General features: G+C 40.2%; 1 protein-coding gene across 5 annotated transcripts in view; it reads left to right on the top strand.

Annotated features, from left to right (window-relative positions):
* The window catches only part of ccser2a (coiled-coil serine-rich protein 2a), a 54,338-nt gene that overhangs the window by 16,255 nt on the left and 15,225 nt on the right, over nt 1-22,858 (top strand). For all 5 annotated transcript variants that reach the window (XM_074675568.1, XM_074675567.1, XM_074675569.1 and 2 more), the window contains 7 exons: nt 22-233; nt 11,031-11,124; nt 14,063-14,171; nt 14,310-14,490; nt 16,132-16,197; nt 16,300-16,419; nt 19,324-19,470. In XM_074675568.1, the coding sequence (XP_074531669.1) occupies nt 22-233; nt 11,031-11,124; nt 14,063-14,171; nt 14,310-14,490; nt 16,132-16,197; nt 16,300-16,419; nt 19,324-19,470 (929 nt within the window). The remainder of the gene's footprint in view (nt 1-21; nt 234-11,030; nt 11,125-14,062; nt 14,172-14,309; nt 14,491-16,131; nt 16,198-16,299; nt 16,420-19,323; nt 19,471-22,858) is intronic.

Here is a 22,858-nt window from a genome sequence, read left to right as displayed (position 1 = left end):
CTGTTTATCTGATTTATGTAGGACACAAAGATGAGAGCCCCATGCAGGACTCGCAGGGACCACTGGGGCTGTCTTCAGAGCGTGCTGATGGGCTTCAGGCTTCTTCTTTGGAGCTGTCACCCTCTAACAGCTCTGGTGGAACCTACATGTGGGATGAGGATGGTCTAGAACCCCTGGGAGGGCCAGGGACACTTCCATGTGACAGCTATGATGACTCAGAGATCAACAGCATGGTGAGTCCTGCCTTTGCAGCTGAACTGAACTGAGAAACAGACACACACTATTTGAAGAAACAAAATGATTTTATTTAGTGCTGAAATTAGTGTTTCTAAAAAGAACTTAACCAAGGTTTCCAGAATTTTTTTGACCTTATTGATTGGCAGCAAAAACAATCACTTCCTGTTACACTATGTTCTTTTTTTCTTCTTGTAACATATGCTGTCTCATCTGTTACAACCATGATGTAAGCTTACATCTTGGGTGCTGAGGAAGGGTACTGTGTTACACTGAGAGAAAGAAAGAGAACACAATAGCTAGGAAAACTGTATGTGAAGATATGAACTGAAAACAAATGCTGACAGCTGTCGCATATAAATGATTCCTCTGCAGATTGCACATGCATTCAGCGATTAGTGTATTTAATTTTCATTCCTGACCACAGTTATTTACTGGGACGCGCTTGCCTGTACCATACACAAGATGTCTTTTGCAGAAAAGATTTTACTTCAAATCTTCTTTGAAAATTTTGGCAGCTTCCCTCTCTCTGAACTGGACTCATTTTGATACAGCCCTGTCAACATTTTAGCACAGTGGTGTACCTCAGCCTCAGATTTTGATGAGGGCTGGGGGCAGTATGGAAAATAGAAATTAGACCTAAGCAGCCAGTTGTTTGATATGCAAGAAAAACCCTCATGAGATGAGAAATGTTGTCACACTTAAATAAAATGAGATCTAGTGGCACTTTATTTCATCACACCCCTACTTTTTGTACAAAAAGAAGAAACACATACAGGAATTACAGTGGAAACTAATTAGCTTGAAAGCCTTTACATTCCTCCACAACTTGATGCCGGTTTGTAGAGAATTTTTTTTTGACAACAGTGCACAAATAACACCTTAAAAAAGAGTCTGGATTGTTGGGCTACAGAGAGATTCTATGGCCATGCATCACTGGTAACAAGTTTATGGTATATTCATTCCATTAAGATCTTTCTCTTTTTCTCTATCAAAAAAAAACAAACCATCCTCTAGAATTGGTACCTTAAAGTGCTCTATGTGCTACATACAGTAACAAAGTGTGTGCGTACTTTAAAGCCGTAGAAGTGCCTTACAAGTTTGTGTAAGTTTATTCACCTCATATACTCTTTGGTCATTACCAAGCTCATACAACATAAAACACTTGCAGGGCTCAGACAAAGCTCCCGGTCACAACTTATAGCCTTTTAGCATTTTGCACTGTACTCTTTAGTCCATTAACCAGTGCTCCTTTTAAATAATTCCTCTTTCCTTCTATAATTAGGGATTAAATGAGCAGAACAAAGGCTGAAAGGGAGAGTAAAATTGTCTGTAGTTCTCTGCCAGCTCTTACTACCACTTTGATGCCAAGGCCCCTCTCTCCCTGAGAGGAATGCTGACCTGGCCACCAACCGTGTGTTAATTGCATCGCTGGCCTTGCTTTGGTTTTCTGTATTCCAGTACCAAGGCATCTGAGCCCCGGAATTTGCAAAGAGCTTAAAATGAGCCGGATTAGAAGAAAAATGAGCTTAATGTGTTTACCACTTTTGCCATGTGATGTTGACACAAGGTTCCAGTCACTGACATTTTAATGTTTATCCTACAGAGTTGATCTATAGAAACTACCAGAGCACTAAAAGCAGGAGGAAAGAGCCCTTTGTGTGTGTATGTGTACATGTGTGTGTTTCCTTATGATATGGCCAGTGAAAGCATGTGTTTACCATGTTTACCTGGAGACTCCTGAAAATGTCTTTATAATATTACACAACTTTGTCAAAGAATAACAGTCCAGTCATGTATAGGAATCCACATACTAAAAGCAGCAGTGGCAGCCGCTATTCTTGTCTTTGGCTGGTGCAACAAAACCACTTAAAGTCTGTGAAAAAGAAATGACTGATACATGTTTCTAGGCTTGAGTGTACCCTCTCTGTGAAAAAAGATCTCCTTGAATATATGCATTGAGGAGCATAACATTCATTACAGTCTGATGTCTTGTCTGAGCTATCATGACAGGTCTTACTGTCAAAGGAGGAAAGGTCTAAAGACCTGTGTATGAGAGTTAGAGGAGCAGAGAGGAAAAGGGCGAAAGCAGAAAGAGATGAGAGGGACTTAGTGACTGATTGCTGATGTGTGAAGATCAGCTCTTTGGGGAACCTGCCTTTCAGATATTAGTCTGAGCTGTTTGATTAGAGGAAATGAGTCCACTTATACTGTAATTGGATGTACTGAGCTCTCTTTATCCTGCCCCTGTTTCTGCTGTGTTTTTTGCTGTCATTCCATTTATTTGCATCTCTCTCTTAAATATTCTTCCCTTGTTTACTGAGTTAATCGTGTGTCATGATCGTGAAAGAAAAACCATGAGTATAATCCTGTCACAAAGCGGCTTCTGTGTCCAAAATAATTAGTTATTCTTTAGGATTTATCCCACTGAGAGACTTGAGTCAGCAGAGACAGACTGGGACATCAAACAATGTGCATCACTCTGTAAATTAAAGCCTCATTTTTAAGTTGAATCATGTAACTCATTAGAATTGGTGTATCAGTGATGTACTCAGTGGCTAGCAGGGTTATGCTCTCCATCCTGCAGTGCCTAGCTCAGTCCACTTGGAGGCACTATGCATCCTCAAGACATCACAATGTGCATGTGCCGGCCAAAGCCTCCCCAGCTTGTGTGTCCCAGTGTTTTCCTAGCTATATATGGCACCATCCGCATTCTTATGTCTCGGTGCAAAATCAAGAAGCGGGCTACCTGGGCTGATAATAACATCCCCATAATGCACCGTGCAGCTTGGTACTGTACCAGCTTTACAAAATTAGTGGTGTGAAATAGAGGGCCACTTCTCAAAGTGACTGTTAATGTTTCCCTGGCCTCAGTGCAATTCATCATGCTGTGCAACAAGGCAAAATTTAAATGGTTTAAGTATTTTAGAGAACTTCTTTTATTTTGTTGGGCAGCCTACAGGCAACCAGGGCGTCACAGAACACGGTAGAGAACTTAAAGTGGAAGAATAGACCCATTTGTGCTGGGTATTACCTGTGAGACAAATACATTGAAGTGAAGCTTTCTGTGTCTAAAGAGGAAAGGATTTGGGAGTCTGTGTTGTTTTTTTCAACTATATGTTCCAATTTGTTTTTCCTCTACTTTTTTATTTACCCTTAAATACAAGGAGTAACAAAACATAGGAGCCCCAGTGATAAAACTATGATATTGAAGAAACCAATGTTTTAAAACAATCATAGAGTTCAGTCAACAGTACAAGCTCAATTTTTGTTAGTTTTGCAGGGCCACTATGTTGTACTCCATTATAGTGTCTGTCACATTTTGCACCAGGTTCCAGGTTTCATCCTCAGAACTCAAATGTTATGGTTCCTTAAAAAGAGATCGAGCCCTTTAAATTGAAGTGATATGGTGTGTTTTCTCATGGACCTGGTTCCTTTAGAGCTGTTGTGTTGATTTTATTATCCATTCAGTTCCCCTTATTAAAAGGAATGAATTTCCCTTCAAAAACAGCCTCATATCCCTCTGTGCTGCCTGAAACTTTCCTTAAAAAAGCCTGAATGTTTACCTGTGTCTTCTTATTATTCTGTCTTCTTTATGCCTTCTTCAACAAACAAAATCCTGCCGGATCTTTAATCCTTTGGTTTCTCTCCCTTTGCTTCCCCAAAGCTGCGGCGGTACCACAGCTTCTTATCCCTGATTTGTTTGTTTTGCCTCTAATTTTAGGCTTTTGTGAAGCCAGGTGAAGACAGGTCAATTCATTAGTGTTTAAATGAGTGAGGTGCTTAAGCCTTTTGTCTGCAGAGTGCCTATCCATTTATAGAACATGCTGCCAGTGAAGCGGTGATGCTGCTGCATTAATGAGGCTTGTAGCTCTGCTGCTTTTGTTGGTCTTGATTTTAAACAGACCACAACAGCTCTTCAAGGTAAACACTGTTTTTGTGCACCTCTTTTGGTGCATACGGAACTTTCATTAGAGACCATTACACAGACACACAACACAAGTTACTCCTTGTTAAGAGTGTAGCCTGAGTTATAGCTGAAATTACAGCTGTTTTCATCTATATAATTATCCACCATAGCTGCCTTTGATTTCCGACTACAGACTTGACTGGGTATTTTGCTACAGAAAATTGCTCTCTTTTGGTACCAGTGATGTTCCTCATTTGGACCTCCCGTATTTGAAAGTTTCCCTGACTGACCCTCTGGTGAAGGATGAAATAAATAACATATTAGTTTGCTCATAGCGTATTGTTGCTTCAAGGTATTAGATCCTGTTAAAAATGACAACTATAGCTGAATTTCATTGCGCTGTTTCACGGTAAAGCTTCATTTTAGTTCGTACTTGTAAAAGCTATTTCCCTACAAAAAGAACACCCTGTCCCTGTAGTCCCTGCACAAACTTTCAGGTAAGCTGCAGGAAGTTTAACAAAACAGGAGAGAAAGCTTTTCTTTTTACAAAAAATGCCTTTACTCAGATAAATAAAATAAACAGTGGTATTTTATAAGTAGCCTTATGAATATTACAGAGAGTAGACATAGGAGATCGATATGTTGGTAACTGTAGCCACCCATCATGATATTCAACTGAGCTGATGCAACTCAGTGCCTGGTCTTTTATTGATACTTGATCTCTTCTTCATTAAGATCTGATTCTGATGCACTCACTATTTTAATACAGATATCAATCATTTTGAAATCTAATACTGGGAAAGCTTCAGCACAAGTAATAATCATGTTATGAGATCTGTTTCCAGAACTCTCTGCTTACCGACCAGTCAATTCTCTTGATCACAGAGCTCTTTGATGAGCTTTGATACAGCTTCATGCTCATGTCATGGTTGAATGTTTTGTGCACCATGGAAAAGAAACAGAAGATTTAATGTTTATGTTAACACTGGGCTGTTTTTCTTTACCTGTCAGTTTGTTAATCTTTTATATTTCTCATATCCAAGTGTACTCTTCTTGAAATATGATCTTCTGGAGAGATTTGTTCATGTCTGTGATTTGTCACATGTTGTTATCTCTCCTCTTTTTAGGGCAAATGTGCTTATGGGAACCCTAGTTAACAACCAGTTATGTGTGATTTCTAAGCAAGGTGTTAGGGTTGGTGGAGCCAGATAGCCAAAAAAATACCAGTTGTCGGTTATACGCTCTGGAAAACATCCGACTGATTTTAGGGTCCTCTTACTTTATTAGCCCCACCAAACCGCCTCTGTGTTTTCCCCTGATGTAAGCTCTGCACAGCAGTACCAGCAGATATCCTTATGGAAATAATATATTTATACCATTTTCCTGGTTCAACACGAAGCAAGCGTAATTAAACTTTAACCACAGCAAGAGCTGCAATAAAAATGAGCAACAAGTGTCAAGAAGTCACGCAGTGAAGTGGAGTGTGAACAAATACAGAAGTAATGAAACATGACCCTTTACTACAAATTCTCCTTCAACAGGGACTCACCTGAAGAGACAGGCTATTATTGTTTAAGAGAGGTTATGATCAAATGATTGAGACAGGCTCTTATCTCCAGTTTTGTAAACCTTTTAAGTCTAGTCAACATTTTCTCAGTAAGTCTCACTAGTAGAGCTGACCTGCCTTTCACTAGTGGATGTTTTTCCTTTATTTAAAGACTTTGGTTAAACAACTGCAAGCCTGGAGGTTTATTAACATGATGTTACATTGAGTAGATCATCAGAATCGATCGGTAACTGTGTCAGCCTTAGAATATAGCACAGCTATAGAGTGATTCATATGGCTTGATGGTGTTATGCAGGAACGGAAGCAGTGCCTCTTTTGCCTCCTACACATTTCTCTTGAGTCTTTATTGGTTTGTAGTCCTTTGCATTCCAGTACCAGGCTTTGTTGACAGTTTTCAGTATGCTATTAACCTGTTGTCGTTGCTTTCCTTCCCCAAAGCTTACCAGTCTTTACTGACATAATGCCTACTCATTCACAAGGGTAAAGGAAAGAGAATAAAAGAAGAATCAATGTAAAAGGAAGTGCTTTTTAATTTAAGATTTTATGACATTCTGTATTTTTCTTTGTGAACCTATAATTGGGTCTAGTTCTTTGAATGTCCTCAAACATTTCTTAAACAATGAGTGCTCAAAGCTCACACCTCATTATCCCTGTAAAAGCCAATAAGACCATCCAGTCTTTTACAGTGGGTGTAGATTAAGATTATCCTACATTGCACACGTCTTACAATGATGAGACAGAGGCTGAAAATGGACTTTTTTGTTGAAAACAGTCCCAGTTCAAGAGCTGCAAATGAGTCGGGCAAATGGATTATAATGGCGTGTAGGAATGATGTCAGGCAGAGGACATACCCTCCATCAAACCCAACACCGAGTCCTTGGATACAGAGTTTAAAGAATTATCCTGTTAAGTAGGGGTGCAAATGTCTCACAAGAGATACATTCTCTATGCACTCACACACACTCAGCAGTGGTAAAAGAGCACCTCACCCCCCATTGCCGGTACATTTCTGTGTAAAGACACTGCTTCAGCTATCACATTTTATTTCTGTTTTTCTCAGAACATTATTTTTGAAGCCTCTGACCTTCAAGAAATAAATTACCCAGCGAAAAAGTATTTTGTGATATCTCGCCCTCTACATTGAAAGAGGAGCTCGACTGAGATTTCAGTCCAAACCAATGGAAAAGGAAAAAGTGTCTTGCTTCATGTGAGACCAAGGAAAAAGATAATGAAAGATGGAGGATGTCTGCAAAAGAAGCGCAGGGAGTCTAAACTTCTCTCTGGCATTTATTGATTTTAAACTCTAAAAAAAGGGGGGAAGTTCTTTTTGAATTGAAAATGAGCTACCTACTTTCTCTTTTCCCAGATGTGCGCCATGTCACTCATTTTTATTCAACCCATGAAAAGCCAATTTCAAAAAGTTTCTCACAAAGAAAGCAAGAATTGAGGTTTTTCAAGTAATGAGCTATTTCAGTTTGCAAGTCTGTTGTGCTATTGCCAAAATCATTCTGGGGCAAACAGTCAGAGTGAGAAGAGTTCAGCATCAAAACTTCCCAGTGACTCAAAGGTGTTAATCAGTGTTTGATCCAGCCATGTTTGCTGGATTACTCAGCCGGTGCCACGTAGGAGCAGAGTAGATGCCATGAAACAGACCCTCTCATTACTGCTCCAAATCCAGATACTGCTCCTGCTGCAGGGTTTGGATTGATATGGCACTTCTGGGTGTCTTAGATAAATCAATAATGTTCATGTCATGTGTCAGATTCATGCTCTGTTACTCGCTAAATCGTTATCTCTTCAGTGAGAACAAAAACAACAGCTACAATTTGGTTTTCTCAGAGCTGCTGTTATGATGCATAATGATGACACCACTTGTCGACATCAAAAACGTAACCCATCTTCCTCAGCTTGTGAAAATTTGGGAATTTGTTGATTACTAAAACTGTAATTTCACTTATGAAGAGTTGAACAAGAGATTGGTTTGTCTTGATAAGGTATCAAACTGTAGGCACACTAAAAACAATACATTGCAGTAAAGTATGTATGGTGAACATCTTGGTCAGCAGCTCTTAGAAAAGAAGAAGTGAAATGCACAAGACACAAAATGTTTGCTCCTACGGTCTTGCAGGCAATATATAGCTGCTAAATGTAAACTGAACTGTTATAAAACCTAGAGGTTGGCTGAATACATGTGTTCACTGGAGTAGAGAGATAGGTCCATTACTGGCCAATACAACACTGACTTCATGCTGTTGTTTATTAAAAAAATGTGTGTGCTACAAGGGACCTCTGGATTTTTGTCTGCCATCCATAGCTATTGCAATGGAAATAAAGGTTAATATGTGGATGAAAATAGAAAAAAAACCCAGTTACTTTTTATACCAATATTCCATGCACATTACAGTCCAATATATAGATTGTTATCATAGGTGGAAACATGAGTGTGTGGATGGATTTAATAAAAAAAGAACAAAAAAAACAGTAGGTCACATTTAAGATTTTGGGACAGGGTTGATATTAAGGTAAGCAATTATTTCAAAATGCTTTTAATCAGCCAACCGAGTAATCAGTATATCAATTTAATCCTCATTTGTGCCTTAATTCTTTTATGGCCAAATAGATGATCTGGTATTGTCATGGTGCTTTTATATGAAACATTATTTTTTGATTCATTTATCTTATTTGTGAATAATTCTGTTGAAGCAGCAAAATACAAACAGCAGAGCAAGATAAAGATGCATATTATAATGTATCCTGTCATTTCCTCTTGTATTGCATCACATCTGATAGTGTCCTATCATTTCCATCATTTCATATTACATCAGTTTTCATGATAGTACATAGTAATGTATGGTATTGTACTGTACTGTAATTTTTGTACTGTACTATATACTATCGTATTGTGTTGTACCATACATTATCATGGTTTATTCTATCATATTTCCTATCATATCCTATTGCATTCTGTCCCATTGTATTCTGTCCTAACACTCACAGACTTTCCCTCCAAACATTTTCTGTCATGTAAACACACACACACACACACAAACTGAGTTGTTCACGTCTCTGAGAGATTATCCAGAATTAGACGCTCCGAGCTGTTGTGTCCTGCCAGTGTAGCTCTTCAGACGATCGACACACTGTAACAAAAGACACAGACGAGACATAGCTACGAGGATAAGGCTGGCTGCTGCTCAGGTGTCCAAGTGTGCTGTTCGTTTCAGTCTCTGGCTCCTTGTGTTCACTTGTTAAAAGAAACCTTGAGCTCCAATACCAAGTTTACGCTTTTTATGTGAACAGGATGTGTTAAAACTGTAGGTTTGTTGAGGCACAAAAAGTAAGAATTACTTTTTTCCACAAAATAGAGATGATATACACACACACACACACACACACACACACACACACACACACACACACACACACACACACACACACACACACACACACACACACACACACACACACACACACACACACACACACACACAGTCTTGGGTGCTGGGTTTACTCAAATGATTTCATTTACTGGCTGCAGCAGCTATCTTCACCAACCTTGCACCTGCTAATGTGCAGAAGTGTGACCTGAAGAGCCTTTTAGAGTTTTCCACTCACACGCCTAGGTGTATGATTTTGAACAGAGCTGTGAGTTTTTTCAAACACCCAAAGTGCACATCAGTTCACTGGCTGAACAAACACAGAGTAGACACTGATGGAGGACTTGGAGCAGCTGCTGTTGAACAGCTTTTATGATATGTTTGGTTTACTGAAAAGAGGCTGCAGGTCCTTTAAACACGTATACAGGTGAGCCACAAACAGCTGAAAAAGTTTTAGACTTCAAATGTCTGGATCCAAGGATGCTGAATTTCAGTGCTAGTATATATTTATAATTTTACCAGAGCTGTTTAGACATTTCTGAATAAAGAAAGAGCATCCAGCCTTGTGAGAGCACTCTGCTTGAAGCAATATTCTTAAAAAAAGCTCATCAAATATTTGTTTGACCTCCTCTATTAAAATCTTGAACATCTGAAGACGGGATTTACAAGGTTAGAGGAAAAAGAGCTAAGGAATGTGGGAGAGGGGAGACAGAAATCTGGCAATAATAAAACTGATGAGACAGGTTGATGTGTACAAACAAAGATTCCACCCACATCCTGGTTGTGAGCATTCGAAGGGAAAGCAGAAGATTTTTGTTTGTTCTTTTCCCTTCATTATCTTTTCCTTTTTAAAGCCTGAAACTTTGAGTAGCAGTCGGTAATTGCGCAACATGTGAGTATTTCTATAATGAGTTATTTTATGTTTGTGTCTTCCTGTCAAAGCCCTGACAATTTGGTTTCGTGAAGCACTAAATTGCCTTGAAAAATAAAGCTGAGAACTATTGATTCATTCAATTCATCATTTCTTTTGGGTATGCTTTGAATTATTTGGTAGACCGCAGCTTAGCAGACAGACTAGCTGTGTACTCAGGGGCTGTTGTGAGAATGGTTTTGTTGTGTTCTTTAAGAAATTTAAGATAAAATAAAAGTTCCCAAGGTAGTTTTTATGTGGAAACACTTGCTGCTGGAGGGAGAAAATCAGATAGTTTCTTGAAAGGTAAATGGCAATGCTTTATTGATAATTGCTCTGAACACCAAAAGTAATTAATTTCAGGTAATCTTAGAAAATATTAGTAAATAAAGAGCAAAGAAAACTACAGTCAGAGTGCCAACAATTTCATTAAAATGCAACAAGTTAAAATCAAAGTCTTTTAGTGGAAATGCTAGTAACTTTATTGAACATGTCTTGGTTTAAACTTGTGATTATTTTTTCCTACATTAGGGTAGTTTATTCCTTCTGTCATATTCAATTCCTGTGTTAAGTAGTGTTTCATATCTCTAAAAGCTATGCTGGAGAATATTTCTGAAGCCAGACTAACAGAAGGATACCAAAATATGCCAAAACAAGATATAACAGGGGTATGCCACTGTGCATTTGCAGTTAATTGGTGAAGTGGGATTCATATTTGTGTACACAATGTAAAAAAAATATCCTTTCAGGGTTTTATTGTGCCGAGAAACAGTGTGTTGGTGTATTTTGTGGTTATGTGCATTGTGTGCTCATTTTGTTCCTGAACCTATTCACAGTTTGATGTATCTGGTCCCTGAGGTCTGGATATTTCACTCCCAGCAGTTGGTCTAACAGAGAAAAACACTTTCTCCCCGAGGCAAAATGATAAAATGACTCTAATGCACTCGTAATGTTTCTATAATGTGCCAGTTTTGTTATCTAATGCCTTACAATGAAGTTGGCTTTACCTGTGATTATTGTTGTGGTTCTCAGGATATCCTGAACAACCTGGACCCCCAGGGGAATGGGGAATTGGACGATGATGACCTCATGCTGGATGTAGACCTGCCTGAGGATGGACTGCCTGGTCAGCACACACACTCACACACACACACATGCATTACATTTTATGTAACAGCACTTTTTCTGCACTGGATTCAAATTTGTAAGGTTATTCTATGGCCATGACAAATGCTTCAGTTTCATAGGCTGGAGGCTGTCCATTATTTTTCTATAAGCAGACACCTCCGGCCCTGATCATAATTGTAAATTAATGTGTTACCAAGGTCTGAGCACACTATTCCCAGAAAAATCCTCATATGGCATATAATGACTTGAATAAATTGAATCCTGCCTTGCCTTTGGCGGCAGATTTTTTTTTTATTTCATTGCAACATCCATTTACAGCTTTTAATGGACATGTTATTTCACATTATTTGCTGCTGTTTTTTTTAATATTTAGTTGCTGAAGAGATATTCAATTACAGCTTCGACACTGTCACACAAACTGACCTTGAATAATAGCTTTGCAGTAACTTGAAGCCAGCTGTCTAACTCCGTTTGGAGTGCTACCAGCACCAGGAGCAGGGTTTACATTTGATTGGCTTGACAACAGCAGTATGGTGATAGCATGATTAGTTTAATAGCTTTTCTATTCCACATGAAGCCACCCACTCTCATCTTGATAACGTATCTATTGAAGCATTGCGAGTTTTCTCTGTCATCTCTCCTCACTTCTTAAAAAGCAATCAATTACCAATCAGTAAAATGGCTTCTTTGTAGGGAGTTTAAGGTAATCAGGTCACATTATTTCCACATAATGATAGTGTTGACAAGGTTATTACGGATTCATCAGATAGTGGGAGTTGTGCACATAACAGGGAGAGGGAGGAAAGATGGAGAAAAAAGGGGGGAGGAATGTTGACCTCACCTGTCGTGAAATATAATGAATTCCAGGAAGAGAATTTTTCTCTTGTCAGTCAGGACGGCAGCTCTATCAGGGTAGCAGTCCTGGCTAATGTGAGGTAATATGGGGTGGTTCTCCCCCTGACAGGCTTGCTATGAAGCAACAAACACCGCATAATGTTACATGCCCAGGCTCCATTTGCTTCTGTGGACACATGTAATTGCACAGTAACATCTTTCACTTTACAAAGCAGGCGAGTGCAACAGTCCTCCTGCAGCAGCCCCAAATTTATAGAGGCTGTAATGTTCAGTTATCATTGAAAGGATTTTAGAGAGGTGTTGATTTAACTTTATGGTCATTTTGGAGCATGTATCGCTGTTTCAATCTGATTCACTCTGAGATGTTTTTTAATATCCAGTCAACCCTGATTGATAAAAACTGCAGCTGTCAAAAGGACCATAAAGTTGAACCAACTCTCAAATATTGAACATTACAACCATCATAAAAAGAGGAATTTACCTTGTGGCTGTTGCTTAGGCAGCATTAGCTTGAGATGGGTGTAAGTAATAAACTCTCAGGTGGGTATATGTTAGTGAGGCAGGTTTACACCTCTGGTGTAATTCCTCTGTGTGTAAACATTGATCTCCTTGTTTCTGAGAGGAGGCACAGAGATTGAGAGAGAGGCAGAGAGAGAGGAATGTTCACACCAAAGGAATGTGAATTGGAGCCTCGTAGCTTCCTGCTCCTTTTTGGGAAGTGGTCATATTTTTAGCACTCTATGTCATGGCTGGAGTAAGTGTCACAAGGCTCCAGTGAAAGCAAGACATGACAGAGTGTCCGGTTAGACCCAGCCCACAGGGCAGGCTCTGAGAAATGGGATACGGAAGGGTGTTTCCTTCCTTCCAAAGACATCCTGACGCTGCCACAAAGCAGGAAGAAAGTAAGGGGAGAAGAAGAGTTTAAAAAAAAAAAGATGGAGGGTTGAAGGGGCCTCATTGGACATTTTCATCCAGTTGTCAGACCCCGTGATGGGAAAGAGGCCCCAGTTTTTCTCCCATGCCTGCCTCAGCTGGTGACTCTTTAGCTTGGAAACAAACCAGCCACCTCAGCTGCTCTCCCACCACAGTCATCTCTCCCCAGTTCCAGTTCCTAGGGAGTATCCACAAAAACAAGGCTGTCAACAAAGACAGACCCAGGCAGTGTTGGAGCTGAGAACTCACTCTGGCCCCTTTAACTGCTCACCAGCTGACTGGACAAGGGATCATTTCTCTCTGCTCTCCGTCTGAGCGTGTCTTCCTTTATGGATGTACTTTTTTCCAGCCGGAATGTTACTTTTTAGATGACTCCTCTCGAAGTGAAAGAAGTTATTCCAGGAATGTAACTGCTCCAGCTACTGTGCCATATGTTGACACTCAGGGTAAAGTATTTGAACCACTTTTGCCGCATGCCCTTTATTGGGGCTCTTCTTTTCTTTGTTTATTTCTCTTTATTTCCTCATTTTTCCCCCTTTTCCAGCCATTACAAAGACTGTCCGGCGTATAAAACTCAAGGGTCCTTTTGATTTCCGGAAGGGTTGCGCTCTGATAGTTGTCAATTCTGTTGCCGTCCTGGTTCATTTCACAGCTATATGCTATTGAGTGTCGCCAAGTACTGTGTCCTTTTAGCCCCTTGAAAATGAAATGGCCCGTCACTGTGTGGAGCCTGTGTTTGCATTTAAAGGGTGCAGGAGTTGCGAGAAATAGGGAATGAGATGAATCAGATCCTGATTTATATGCAGATACTTCAGATATATTTAGAATATACACAGAAGTATTCATTGCCACGAGATATGAAATATTGATTCATCGTTTTTCTATTTACTGTGTGAGTGTTGGCAGAAGGCAGGCAGAGAAAAATATGGAAAAAAAAGTAAATTGTAACCTTTGGAAAATACTGTTGATCTTCAACCACAAGAATGCATTTGGTTTTCTACAAGAAAAGCAGAAACAGAAGTGGGGCTTTCATCCTCTATGCTGCCCCTATAGTGTGTCACAAAGACCAGATTTAAAAACTTCCATTTTCTGTGTGTCAAACATTTAGTTTCTTCACTTTGGCTTACTGTATAATTCTCTCTCTGTAGACCTTGACAGGATGTCCCACATTGAACGCTCAGAGAGAGCTGGTCGGCAGGGACAGCGACGTAAACATCACCGATGGAGTGGACCGGAACACTTCCACAATGACAGCAGGTTGGTAGGGCGGTAAAGATGAAAAATGGTGCAAGAAAGGAGCAAAAAATGAAATTCAGGAGTATAAACATCAACCTCCTTTCTGTCTGTTTACCCGCTGTGACTTCTTCTCTCACTGACTTTTTGTCTCTGTCTCAGGGCCAACGTCTTCCAGCACTATGATGGTCACAAGGCTTCAAGAATCTCTTCTCAGTCGGTCCCCTCTGAAGACAGGCAGCACAGCTACGTGTCGGCTCTGGATGAAATCACTCTCAGACATATGAGTCAGGACTGCAGCTCCCTGAAGAACCAGCTGCTCAGGCTCAAAACATTACTGCAGGTTTGGCTCGTATTGAAAAGGAGATGTAATTCGACATAAACTTGCATGCTTGCACTTACTTATACTTGCACATGGCTGCAGCCCATACAGATGCAGACAGAGCTCATGCATTACATTTGCAGATGCATAAACAGCGACATTAAAAACAAAAAATGTATGCATTATGCATGGACCCATAAATGCCTCAGCTATTATTCTGCTGAGGTAGCATCAGCTTATGTAAAATGCGTGTGACATGTAGGAGCCTTATGCTTTTATTTTAACCGTACAATGGGGACTCATCAGAGATAGTTCTACTGTAGTTGGCCCAACAGCATTTCCCTTGAGATGAGGGGTGCTTTTTTGCCCAGTGGGGAGTAAGATTAAAAAACACCTGCTGGCACTTCATCTCTGTAATGTGTTGACGTTTTATGTATGTTTAAAACGTGTTGCTGTTTACACTGTGCAAAAATACATGAAGGTGCAGATGTTTAGAGGTGGACTGCAGACTATGGCAACTGTGTTGTCAAATTCATTGGTTCCTGCACAACACTTAATTCATTGTGCTTTTGTGCTTGCATGTTGGTCTTTAAAACACAACATATTTGTGCTTTTGTGAAACGTATCACTGAACAAATGTTTCTCTGCCAGCTTGAGAGAAGCATTAAATCTAAATAAGAGATGGAAGGTTAAGAAGAAGCGACACCTACTATAGAAATTTGTACCTTCAGACAAACAAAACATGAACGCACAAAACCTACACTCATTCAAATCTAGAAAACTATTCAGGTGCACAAAGCACATGCAATTCACACTTCATGCTCTGTGTTATAAAATTTTGCTGCTGCATTTAAATTGAATCTCCTTCAGATGTAGTCGATTTGCTCTCTGCAATTAGCCAAACACTCCAGCTGCTTAGCTCCAGGTGGGGAAATATTTTGTTAGCTCATTTGTAACTTTGTTCTTATTGGTTGTTGGGCTCCAGGCACTGTTTGTGCAATGAGCCTCCAGCCTTGCTGAATCCTAATTGATCAATCTTTGCTTTATTTCATGTCAGTCAGACATCCAAAGCAACTCTGTTAAGTCATGCTGATTTGAACAGGTATGATCTACCTGACTTGAATTGGTAGCAGGTTTAAATTTGGTTGTTGTGACAAAAATAAAGATTTAGCACAATTACAGTGCAAAAAGTTGAACACAATTAAAAAATTGAAATGCTTGTGTAACTTGTTATACACAGCTCAGAACCAGTCTCTAGATCTAGCTGAGTGTGTGTATAATTTTAACTTTAATTTTAGACTTTCATCAGTTGTTTTATCAAACATTCTGTCTGAGCAAATTGAAATCTTGGCCTGCTTTGGGAAAAATACAACACCAGTGATGCACTTCAATATAAATCCTCTGAAAGTATGAACTTGAAGTAGTAAATATATTTGATGTTAAAGAATATGCTCAACAACTCTGCTTCGGGTCTCTAACACTGTGTGCTAGTTCATGGTCAGCAGTGTGTTTGTGCTTAAGAGCAAACCTCTCCCATCGTAGTGAAATTTACTTTTCAGTCTTGCCAGAGGCATTTGTCATTGATTTTGCTCTCAATGTTTTCTGTCTGTGTGTGTGCCTGCTGCTTTCTGCGGGTGTGTTTGTGTGTGTGTTTGCTTCTAGCTTGAGGATACCGACTCACCAACTGAAGTTCCTGAGGACATTGAAGACAATACCACTGCAACACAAGTATGAAACTCTGCCCCAGCTTTACAGCGATGATTGATCGGTTGTGTGTGTTTGAGGTAGTCCGCTACAACTTACACCTTCTGTGTGTGATTGTGCTTTTAGTTGGGGGAGCTGATTAAGGAAGTGCAGGTGCTAAAAGAAGAGCTGAGAATACGAGACAAGACCATCGCTCAGCTCACACTGCAGTGCCAGCAACTACAACAACATCAGCGGGAGCCAATGGTCAGTAGTTTGAACAGGACTCATACATGTTATATCATGTTATATTCATGTTATACTCTTGGGATGCATAGATAAAGCTTTGTCATTCAGCTCTTTTGTTTGAGACTTTGCTAAAAATTGTGAAACTTTTACAAGTGCTGGATCTGAAAACAACAAGCCACACAATAGATCTGCACTTTGCAATAATAGCTACCAGCTCAATGAAACACACAGCAAATTTGACTATTGTCAAACAAGTTTCATGGTCACTAGTGAAGGTCTCTGTTTGATCAAAACATTACAGTGATAAATGGAAATGTTCTGAAAAATGTCATTATATTAAGCAGATCTTTTGTCTTGTTTGGAACCAGACAGAATTATAGTTAAGTGTTTCATCAACTAAAGTGTTTTTGAGACACATCCTGAAAGGTAAAAGCAAAAAAGGCAAGTAAATAATGATTCAGACGTGACATGAGACACAGACAGGGTTAATTGCTAGAAGGAATGGAAGCTTTAAAAAACCACAAGTTTACCTGAAAGAGGAGAATATTTAACACCTTTTTTTAAAACAAGTGCCTTTATAAGCAAAGGAAAATAAAAGGTGTAGAAATCTCAGGGAGGTGAATGAGGTTGACATCCATTTAGGGCTGTATCATACACAACCCAGACAGAAAAGGACAGTGAGGCTATTACATGATGAAGAAACAAGATGACATTAATAGACTCTCTAAGTGTTGACATGCTCTTTAAATTTTCTACAGTGTTGATCAGAAAAGACATAGAGAAACAACACAATCATACTTTGCTCTTTAGTTAACTCCACAGAAAGTGTTGCAGGTCTTTCATCAGCGAGCTCCTGTATTGTGAAGATAGCAGCTTTCTCTTTGTAATGAGATTGGAAATATGGTACATACTCTGAGAGCCTCTTAACTCTAAGTACTGAACCTATGAAAGAAGTCAGATGTGATGGAGAGGCTCATATATGTAAGGGAGTGAAGGATCAAGGCATATGCATTGTGTAGACTCCTCGAAGGCTGTAATGAATCCTGTGCACATGAGTACATATTGCTTTCATGTACCTTTCATATGCTGTTGGCATGTAGCTTTCCCTGTGAGCGCTCTGTTCTTTGAGACTGATCTTAAACACATACCAAGGGATATAACGTCCTTTTTTCTTTTGTTGATTAAAATTTTAGGTTTATCAGATCTCACAGCAAAAGCATGAAAGGGAAAGGGAAGAGGGAAAACAGAAGAAATTGATTTTCATAATCTATGTTGTAGCATTGTGCTTCAAGGCAAGTAAAGACAATGGATGATTGATAGAAAACACACCATGCAGAAGGCAAGTTTCACACCGTTTTGCTTACGCGTGACCAGTCAAGACATACAGTTCTTTTCACCATTAGAGAAGGAGTTAAGTTTCTACTCTGCTGCTTCTACTACCTACTAGCACTGTCCCATTCTGTTTGCTTTAAGTTTGCTCCATCTCCACTCTAACATTCATTAGTGCCTTGACATAGCCCCCTTGTTATCCAAACAGCCGTGCGCTTCTCTGACATTATTCAAATCCTTGCTGTATTGAGAAATACCAAAATGTCAAAGGGAGTCCTGTTCGCCAGCCACCCTGCTGCATAATGTCTCTCCAATTAGAATTAGCACCCACCCACAGGAGGTTCTGCGGTCCTGCAAAATATTGTTGCACTCGTGCCCCTGACAAGCAAAGAGAGTCCAAAAAAGAGCCAGGGTATGTTTTCAGTTCTGCAGCTGACATTAATGAGTGGAGAGACACTGTGGGACGTAAAAAGGAAGATAAGAAGAAAACAGTTTTAACTGGGTTGACTTTGTGTTGAAGCACTATGTGGGCACCAGAGTTAAGTTAGAGCAATGCAGAGGATGGTTTGTTCCCCTGGCCTGTTACGTCCCTGCAGCACAGGACGGCATAACAATGAAGCCCAAAAACAAGCATACTTAGCTCTTCTGCTTAAAAGTAGCAATCAGGACACTGCCAGTCATCTGCTTCATGTAGTATCCGAGAAGTTTTATTTGTACTTGAAACCAATTAGAAAATAATATCACTAGTAAAGAGTCAATTAAACAGAGAGAGGGAAAGTGTCCGACAAAAAAACGCTGAGAGACAGAACGGTGAGAACTGTTGACTGAGCTGAACATAGTGGAGTAATGAAAAAACAATACACAGGCTCTGTGTGTGTGAGGCAGAGAAAAGTTCAAGCTATAGGCAGCATTTGTGTTTGTATTTAGGGCTGGGAGGAGAGAATGGAAAATGAAGTAATGGAAGAGGAAAAATAGTGGAGCTATCAAAGAGAGAAAACTGATTTCTCTGTCTTCCTAGACAGAATGCAGTTTTGGGATGCTGCTTCCACCGCTGTCGGGGCAGACTGCTCATGATTATGCGCTCTGCTTGTTTGAGCTTTATTGAAGTTTTCGCCAAGGCTGGCAAAAAGAACCAATTTCTGTCAGATTCTGCTTCGGTCCTAGCAGCCAAGTACAAGTTGCTGTGCTATAAGAGGGAATGTATGAGAGTTAGCAGCGAATTCTTCAGTGAAGGCACATCATTACCTGCTCTGACATTCTGGTTCAATATTTGATTGAGGTAATAGTTTGAGGAAAGTTAATAACTTGAATGTAGTAGTCAGTCGAAGTTGATTTACTCTACGAAAACGGAGGGAATATTGAGTGAATGTCTGCTTAAAGTAAATGCCAGCTAGTTTAATTTACCGCTGAACCATTTAAAGGTAATTTTAGCTCTTCATTACCTGGGCTGAATTTTCTCGGATTTTGCTGTAATGCTTGTTATATTACAACCTGCATGAGTCTCTGCTGTCTTCCAAATGAGGGCAGCCATTTCAGGGCTGTGCAAAATTAGCTGAATAAAGTTTCTCTCATTCATTCATTTTTTTCTCTCAGCCTGCTCAGGGTCGACAGTTCAGGTGCCAGTGTCACCAGCAGAGGGCTCCCTCCTCACTGCGGCAGAATGACAGACAGATGGACAAACGTTTGCAGAATCAATATGACAAGACCACCCAGACGTACTGGAGACCAGCAAGCCATGCTGTGAGTCCAAACATACACAACATCTATAACAACACACCTGACCAGACCAGGGCTTTTGAAAGTTGTGGAGCAGCAAATTTTTGTCTTTCACCTTTTTTTTTCCTGCAACCACGAAAAGTTATGAAACAGAACACACTTGTGAAGGACACAAGCAATGCTTTGTCGACTCATTCCACATAATTAAGTTATCCACTTCTTGGTTTTCGTGCTGTCTAGTCTATCTCTTTTAAGACTGCACCATCTCTTTTCTTTGGAATACAGTTCATGAGGTTTTCAGTAAGCTTGTCTCACACACAATTCCAAACAGAGTCTGGAGTAAATGCTGGAGTGATACAGAAAGGAGAGAAGCCCAGGAGAACTGTTGGAGAGGAAGTAGAGAGACAAAGGCAGAGAGAAGGTGGGAGATGGGTAGATTTGTGTTCAATGTGTTCGGTATCATGCCATAATAGCGTGCTGTGTGGCAGCCAAGTATTGATTCAATGGCAGGAGTGCCACAGGCAGGGTGCCTAGTAAACACTCCCGTAATTGACCTGCTCTCAGCTCCAAGCACTCGCACTCTCACAAAGAGGTAGACACAAGCTGTATGAGGAGATTACAGAGAGAATAGAGGAGGAATAAATAAATTAAACTGTAGGGATGCTTTGTTTTTATTCATTGAATTATGATAATCAATGTTAAAAACAAGCCTGGTCAGTAGGGTGTATCAGATGTGTTGGAAAGGTACGGGTCAGAAATAGGTTTAAATGTAGTGCACATCTAACTACAGCAGACTGCTGCTTACCACAAGACATATGGTTTAACAGTTGCTATGGTTACCAGCAAAGCAAGGCTAGCTGTCTCTGGATGAGAATCATCTTCTCCACAGAGCGAACATCTACCCCTGACCTCTTGTTCCTGATCCGTACAGTGCATCCGGAAAGTATTCACAGCGCTCCACTTTTTTAATGTTTTGTTTTGTTACAGCCTCATTCCAAAACAGAATAAACTTATTCCCCCCCCAAAATTCTACATACAAAACTTCATAATAACAATGTGAAAAAAGTATGTTTGAATTTTTTGCAAACTTATTAAAAATAAAAAAGAAAGAAGAAAGAAATCACTTGTAACGTAAGCCTTTGCTCAACACTTTGTTGATGCACCTTTGGCACCAATTACAGCCCAAAACTTTTTTTTTAATATGATGCCACAAGCTTGGCACACCTATCTTTGGGCAATTTGGCCCATTCCTTTTTGCAGTCCCTCGAAAAACTCCATCAGGTTGGATGGGGAATGCTGGTGCACATTCAGATCTCTCCAGAGATGTTTGATTGGATTCAAACCTGGGCTCAGGCTGGGCCACTCAAAAACATTCAGAGTCATCCTGAAGCTACTTCTCTGATATCTTGGCTGTGTGCTTAGGAAATTTGTCCTGCCTATAGATGAACGGTCAACCCAGTCTGAGATCAAAGCACTCTATAGCAGGATTTGATCCAGGATGTCTGTGTACACTGCTGCTTTCAACTTTCCTCTAACCCTGACTGATCTCCTCTGAAAAACATCGCCACAGCACGACGCTGTCACCACCATGCTTCACTGTAGGGGTGGTGTTGGCCAGGTGATGAGCAGTGCCTGGTTTCCTCCAAACATGACACCTGGCATTCACACTAAAGAGTTCAATCTTTGCCTCATCAGAGCAGAGAGTTTTGTTTTTCATGGTCTGAGAGTCCTTCAGGTGGCTTTTGGCAAACACCAGGTGAGCTGCTATGTGTCTTTTACTAAAGAGTGGATTCTCTCTGGCCACTCTAGCATACAGGACTAATTAGTGGTTTGCACAGTGTATTCTTCTGGAAGGTTATTTTCTCTCCACAGAAAACTGCTGCAGCTCTGACAGAGTGACCATTGGTTTTCTTGGTCACCTCCCTGACTAAGGCTTTTCTCCCCAATTGCTCAGTTTAGATGTGTGTCTAGCTCTAGGAAGAGTCCTGGTGGTGCTGAACTTCTCGGATTTACAGATGAAGGAGGCCACTGTGCTCTTTGGGAGCTCCAGAATTTTCTCTGTACCCTCCCCCAGATTTGGGGCTCGAGACAATCCTGCCTCAGAGGTCTGCAGACAGTTCCTTTGACTTCATGCTTGGCTTCTGCTTTGACATGCACTGTCACCTGTGGGACCTTATATAGACAGGTGTGCGCCTTTCCACATCCTGTCCAATCAACTGAACTTACCACAGGTGGACTCCCCGTAAATCTGTGAAACATCTCAAGGATGATGAAGTAGGACCCACCTGAGCTCAATTTTGAGCTTCATGGCAAAGGCTGTGAATATTTCATTCTTTGTTTTTTTTATTTTTTAATAAGTTTACAAAAAAATCAAAATAGCTATTTTCTCATTGCCATTTTAAGGTGTTGTGTGTAGAATTGTGAGGAAAAAATGAATTGATCCTATTTTGGAATGAGGCTGTAACACAAAATGCAGAAAAAGTGAAGCGCTGTGAGTACTTTCACTGTTGGAAAACTCTTAAACATGAAAAAAACATTAATACTGTATTCGTGAGCTGTTCTGTCTCATCTCTCCATATCTCTTTTCTTTTCTCTTTTTACTCGTCTTACCACCATCTTTCTATTCCCCTTTACTTTCCTGTTCCATCACCGGAGTCGAGGTTATTTCCTGCACTCTCTTCTGAAGCTTTGTAAGCACAAACACATTATGTTAGCTACCTTTTACTTTGCAGGGCATGCAGTTGCTCTGCTGCGGGTTTCTTTGTTTTCAGATTTTGACAAGCCAACAAGAGAAGAGAGCAGCAGGTAAACAAATAACAAAGAGAAAGGGCTGTGTTTACCCTGTTTTTCTTACTCTTAGATGCTATCAAAGCTGCTGGTGTCACTCTGACAGGTTTGGCACCCACAGCAAGCTCAGGTTCACAGTGTTTCTCATACAGTGCTGCACAACTTTTTTTCCTTTGATGCTCTCCAACTCCTCCAATTTGTGTATGAATGTCTTTTTTTTCTTCTACCACGTCTTGAATCTGACACTTTTCATCTAATTTTTTTTAGTTCGGACAGAAACACAGACACTCAAATTCATAATCTAGTGTCATCATTATAGTTTCCTTCCCTCCTGCTCTTCAAAATGCCCTTTTCTGTTGATTTTCCTCTTCTCTGACATTTAAAGTGCGGCTGTATCAGAGCTCTGGAGTGCCTCTTGCCCTATGATAGTATTTTTGTGCACTAAGCTGAAAGGATCAGCCAAGAATAATTTTGATGTCAGAGGCCAAAAGCTGAAGTCTTTTTTTATTCTTTTTTTCCTCTAAGCTTTAAAGCTGCTATCTCGTTTCCTTATCAGTAGCCTTGAGGGTAAACTTTACTCACTGACTCTGTGAGGTCTAGAGGTGAGGCTCTGGCTTAGCTCTGC

Source organism: Halichoeres trimaculatus, unplaced genomic scaffold (assembly GCF_033239565.1).
Source record: "Halichoeres trimaculatus isolate MK-OKI-2021-1 unplaced genomic scaffold, fHalTri1.1 fHalTri1_scaffold_8, whole genome shotgun sequence".
NCBI classification, from domain to species: domain Eukaryota; kingdom Metazoa; phylum Chordata; class Actinopteri; order Labriformes; family Labridae; genus Halichoeres; species Halichoeres trimaculatus.
The sequence above is the reverse complement of the archived record's forward strand: the minus strand, read 5'-3'. Positions and strand labels throughout refer to the sequence as shown.